This window comes from Muscardinus avellanarius (genome assembly GCF_963383645.1).
Source record: "Muscardinus avellanarius genome assembly, chromosome: 22".
Lineage (NCBI taxonomy): Eukaryota > Metazoa > Chordata > Mammalia > Rodentia > Gliridae > Muscardinus > Muscardinus avellanarius.
The window spans coordinates 9,535,316-9,541,315 of record NC_137808.1 but is presented as its reverse complement, the minus strand read 5'-3'; the positions used below and the strand labels follow the sequence as shown (position 1 = coordinate 9,541,315).

General features: G+C 50.6%; 1 protein-coding gene across 1 annotated transcript in view; it reads left to right on the top strand.

Moving 5' to 3' along the window:
- Positions 1-214: 214 nt before the first annotated feature.
- The window catches only part of FOXP1 (forkhead box P1), a gene marked incomplete at both ends in the record, with an annotated part of 200,234 nt that continues 194,448 nt past the window's right edge, over positions 215-6,000 (top strand). Inside the window, 1 exon segment of the mRNA XM_080718125.1 lies at positions 215-406. Coding sequence (XP_080574251.1) covers positions 215-406 — 192 coding nt within the window.

Here is a 6,000-nt window from a genome sequence, read left to right as displayed (position 1 = left end):
ATAAGCTGAATGAAAGAAAATGACAACTGTCTAGCGAGGGGGCAACTTGAAAGCCCCGCCCAAGTCCTTACACACAACAACTGTTTTAACAGCTGTCTTATTTCTCTCTCTCTTTCACTCTCTCTCTCTTTCTTTATTTCTTTGTCCCTCCCCACTCTTCTCCCTGCTTTTTCTCTCCTTCCTCCTGGCCACCCTCCCCTCAGGATTTTGAGTCATGATGCAAGAGTCTGGGCTTGAGGCGAAAACGAACGGGTCAGCCATCCAGAACGGCTCGGGCAGCGGCGGCAACCACCTGGTGGAGTGTGGCCTGCAGGAAGCGCGCGCCAACGGCGAGACGCCGGCGGGGGACCTGGGGCCGGCCGACCTGGCCCACACTCAGCAGCAACAGCAGCAGCAGCAGCAGCAGGTAAGGGCGGCCCTGGGGCTGGGCTCTCCCCACCCGTCGGGTTGTGGGGTTCTGTGCTCCGCGGTCTGCGCACCTGCCGGCGCGGCTCCCTCGCCTGCAGTCCCTGGTGGCTGGCGCCAGGGGACAGCCTCCCAGACCTGAGGAGTTCAGGGTCCTGGAGAAACAAGTTCTGGGGAGTATTGTTGAGATTTGCGGCCGGTCGGACCTGAAGCAGGCTCTCCCCATCATAGTCACCCTGACTTCTCATGAAGTTGCAACCGGTTGGCTGCTGGGAGAGCTGCTTCTGTTCAGTAATAAAGAAGCAAACAAAATTAAAACGGTTGGAAAGAAAACAAGCTTACGGCTTATGGAGAAAAAAGAGAGGAATCAACGAGAGAATTAAGGAAAGGGTGGCGGGGTAAAGAGAGTCAAATAGAAGCACAGGCAGAACTGGCTAGGCAGTGGGCACAACTGTTTTAACGTGAGCGTCAGTGAGGAGCTGCCTGCTCCCTGGAGGGATTGGGGCGTGGGGTACTCACAGATGTGTGTGCATCTGCACGCCAGCCAGTGGGCGTTTTAATTTTGCGCATATCGGTGCCCCCCTCCCGTGACACTCAGAAGCCAGGTGGTATTTCTCCAGGTAGTGTCTTTACCGGTGTGCACGCGGGTACCTGTGAGCGACTGATAAAACGTGTCCCAAGACATAGCGTTGCGTCCACAAAACGCTGATCGAGACTCAAATGCAAATAGGATTTTCTTGAAGACAGGCTGTGGCTGCAAAGCTCTGTTGGAATCGGGGAAATAGTATTGGGTATTGGTGTGTGTCTAATGATGGTGGATGGTGGCAGTCATTGTGTTTTGTACCCTCGATTCATTTATTTAGTTCATAGTTACCATGCCATTTGGAATCGGGTGTGTGAGGGGATGATACATCTTGGGCCTTTCTGAAATATAAAGAAGTCAGTGAGGCGGTGTCAGAGAGCGGCAAGCCCGTCCTCACACCTTGGTCTCCGCGTCTGTGTCAGAGAAGCCCTTCTGTGTTGGGGATGGAGCTCTGGGTCGCCTCTGAAGCGTGTCTTCTGTTTTCCTTGCTGAGACTCCTTCAAGACATAAGCTCTTGAGCCCGCTAGCAGTCAGTGGCCAACATGAGCCCCTGGAACCTGCTAGGGGAGACGGAGCAGGAGAGCCGGGTCTCCTGCGAGCCATGGGCACCGCTTCCCCCCTCAGGGCGGACATCTGCCCCTGGACCTTGGGTGTCTCGTCGGCTGCCGTTGACAGTGCTGTCCGGTACTGATTTTTGTGCGTTTAAGTCAACGCAAACGGTGAGTTCTAACCAGAGGAGCTATGAGCACAACCCAGCTGTTATTAGCAGAAGGTGCTCGTGCAAACATCCATTCCATTTGTCTGAACTTGCTGCTCACAGCTACTGAGGGCTCTGAGGGATGTTCTGGGAGTTGCCAGCTTTCTCTGCCCTTCGAAGACAGAGATCCGGTTGAGTTGGGGATGTTGACTGATGTGGCATGAACCCTAATAGTTGGTATTTATTTAGAGGCACACAAATTCAGTACTGGGAGATTAACTTCTTTTGAATTTTATTTAAAGAACTGCCCATGAAGAGGGCTGTCCAGGTTAAGTAGCTTTACAAACACTGTATGCCCTCAAAACACAGAGAGTCAGGCGTGGTGGCGCACGCTTGTAATCCCCGAGCTTGGGAGGCGGAGACAGGAGGATCACGCAGGTTCGAAGCCAGCCATGTGCGCTGGCTTAAGAGACTCTGTTTCCAAATAAAAAAAGTGTAAAAATAGATCTGGGAGTGTAGCCTGGAGGTAGAAGGGTTTCCAGGAACCCCAGTACCATGAAAAAAAAAAAAAAAAACCAAAAAAACCACAGAAGCCAGGCATGGTACTACACGCCTGTCAACCCAGAACTTGGGAGGCTGAGAGGGGAAGATCACAGGGTCAAGGCCAGCCTCGCCAATGTACTGAGACTCTCAGCCACCTAGTGAGACCCTGTTTCAGAAATAGAAAATAAAAAGGGCTGGAGGTGTAGCTTGGAGTGAGAATACCCCTGGGCTCAATTTCCAATAACACTAATGTACACACAGACCCCCCCCCCTCACACACACACACACACACACACACACACACACACACACACACACAGGAAGGGAGAGAGGGAGACAGTACGAATAGCAATTCCAAGTTGGCTACACAGAAGAAAATTAGAGATTCACATTCCAGTAGCATGCTGCTTAAAAAAAATAATCTGTAGCATAATTTGATGTCTGTGTGCGCTTTCTCCTACTGAGGATGGGACCAATCTAGAAAGTTTTTTGTTAGGGTTATGGAGAGAGTTAGAGGCGGTGCCCTGGAAATCTTTTGGTGCTTTACAGCGTTTTATTTCCATCCACCCGTTCAGATGTTTGGGACAGAAAGCAGTCGCTTGGGTCTCACGTGGCTCAGATGCTCCCTTTTGTGGTCAGCGGCTTCCCAGGCCTTTTCAAATAAGACATCACATCGACATTGGCCGTACTCCACTGAGTGTATGGCTGAACTCTGAACAGGTTGGTTTCTGGAAAAAAAGAGAGTCCGGAGTTGAAATAAGAAAAAGTACAGGGACGAAAACGTTCAGAAGGTCTTGAGCCCTCAGAGTTCCCTGTGGGAAGACGGCTGGGTGCCGGCTCTGTTTGAGGACCAAGTGTCTCGGAGGCCCCCCTCCTCTCCCCCTCCCCTCCCCCTCCCTTTTACTTGCAGTGAGATTCGGCAGAGAAAGTCACAGCCACGCTGAATTCATTATGGAGTCACACAAAACCATGGATAAGGTTTCAATATTGTGGCCCCAATAGAGCTCACAGTTGCCATGAAATGTAATTCCTGTTGGCTTGGTCTGGTCCTCGCTGGGGGCCCCGAGACAGCAGGGGTCGCGGCTTTGATTAACAGAGGACAGTGCAAGGGAATTAGAACTGCAAAATATGCCAGGAGTCCAGGTGGCACCAAGGTCTGGCTTTAAGAAAGAAGGGGAGGGGATGGTCAAAAAAATGCATGAATAATGCCCCACAGTAAACCAAGGCACATAGGATTTTCCCAGTCGCACCCATATCATTGAGGCTCCGGGGAGGGTTTAAAATGAAGACACGCAAAACCCTTTTCCACATTGGCATCCCGTTACCCAAGATGATTCAAAGCAGAACCAACTTCTTTTTCAAAGTGATAACAAGTCGGGATTATGGGGGAGGCAGTTGAGACTGGGTTTGGTCAGTAGGTTGGCCGAACTGGGTTCAAAACAGGGTCTGTTTGCAGAAATCATAAGCAATGCTTGGGAGGCTGAGACAGGAGGATCACAGGCCAGCCTCAGCAACGAAGGAGGCTCGGCAACCCAGTGAGACCCTGTTTTAAATTAAAAAAATAAAAATAAAAAGCCTGGGGGTGTAGTTTGGAGGTAGAATGCCTCTGGTTTAATCTTCAGTACCAAAAAAGAAAGGAGGGAAAGAAGAGAGAGAGGGAAGGAGGGGAAGGAAGAGGAAGGTAGGAAGGTCGGTAGGTTGGTTGGTTGGTTGGTTGGAAGATTGCTGACGCCTAGAGCGGTGGCTGGCACTAGCTTCGTCATCAGCTCTCAGTGGGTAGGAAGCTAGAAGGCTCCGGCTGGTAGTTGTGGGGAAATGTGGGGCCTCTTGGACGGGGAGCCCCCGGCCCCACCCGCAGCCCTCCCCGGCAGAGTGCCGGCCGATGCTGTTTGGTGGTGGACTCGGTCATCTATTGGGGGCCACACGGACATCACTCAGAAGCCGGCAGCCATGAGCCCGGGAGCCCGCCACCACCACCCTCCACACCGTCATCCTCCTCAGAGCTAAGCCTGCTTGTATCTGGGCTCTGAAACTATGACAGCGCTCCCTTCCTAACAGTGCAATCTGATAGACGTTCAGGACGGCCTCTCCAGCTACTGGATAATTCTCTCCCCATCCCCAGCTGCCTTTATTTCCTCTTCCCCATCCCGCGCGGCTCCTCTGTGAAGAGAGCCAGCCGCACGTGCCGCTGCCAGGTACTAAAAGGTTTTTGTTCTTGTGTTTGTTTGTTTGTCTTGTTTTTACCTTTCTCCTTTACAGAAGAAAGGGTTTCAAAATGTCCCATGCAATTTCATAAACTGCATGGATTAATGCGTTCTAAAAGTCTCGAATTTTTAGGAAGCAGAATTTTATTTCCATATTGCCGCAAATGAGAGCTTTTTCAGATAAGCATATTACATAGAGCATAATGTTTAGAAGTTTCTGCACATACAACATATGTTCTCAGGTCAATTAGCAGAATGCATGCTAGGAAATGTTTATTCAATAAGAATGAATAGCTGTTAAATAAAACAGCTATTTCTTAACAACATTCCGTGTAATGATGGGGCTTCCCTGGGTGTTCTTCAGGTTTTTATTTATCTTCCTTTTCCGGGTCCTCCTGGCAGTGCTGTAGTCTGCACACGAGTGTGGGGGAGCCGTGGGGGCGCTGCTCTGGGGTGTGGCTATCCTTGCACCAGGAGCACAGCTCTGAGGAGCCTCCCAGAGAGACATCCATGGATGCTAGCTGTGTTCGGAGCTCCAGCACATTACTCAGGAGCTGTGAGTAAAAGGGGAGTTGGTTTCACACGACTTCTTTGACATTTGGTGTCAAGCATTGGACCTCTGGGCCCAAGGGAGAGAGAACACATATTTAGGTTAACCCTGTAAACAAAAGAGAGAAGGCGTTGGCCAGGTGTGGTGCACACCTGTCATCCTAGTACATGGGAGGCTGAGACAGGAGGATCTCAAGTTCGCAGGTTCGAGGCTAGCCTTGCAACTTTGCGAAACACTTGGCAACATAGTGAGATCCTGTTTCAAAATAAAGAATAAAATAGGGCTAGGGGCGCAGGTCAGAGGTAGAATGCCCCTGGTTCCAATCCTCAGCACAGAAAAAGAAAAGAGAAAATTTTGACTAGAGAGAAAGGGAGGTGTAACCATTAAGTGGGTAAGACAGGTATAAAGAATGGGTACCGCCTTTTGAAAAATCACAGAAGAGAGCCACACGTGATGGCGCACACTTGTAATTCCAGCATTCGGGGTGCTGAGACCGGAGGATTGTGGTTAACGGACAGCCTCGGCTACTTAGACCTTTGAAACTCAGTGAGACCCTGTTTCGAATTAAAAGAATAAAATACAGGGCTGGGGGGTGTAGCTTGGAGGCCCCTGGGTAGAATGCCCCTGGGTTCCATCCTCAGTACCACACACACAAGAAAGAAAAATTGCAGAAGAGAATAGGGAAACTTCAAGTTGGATTTTGCCACTGAACCATCGTAGGAGATAAAATACTAATCCTTGCGCAGGGAACTCTAGGAGTTCAAAGAAACAGGGTAAGCACTGTAGGGCCGAGGACAAGGTCATCGTGATGTGCGTTCAGAGGAGGTACAGAAAATACAGACCGAGACCAGGCGTGGTGGTGCACGCCTGTCATCCCCGTACGTGGGAGGCTGAGGCAGGAGGATCACAGGGTCAAGGCCAGCCTCAGCAACTTACTGAAGCCCTCCACAACTCAGCGAGACCTCACTTCCATATAAAAAGTAAAACAGGGCTAGGGGTGTAGCTCAGAGGCAGAACA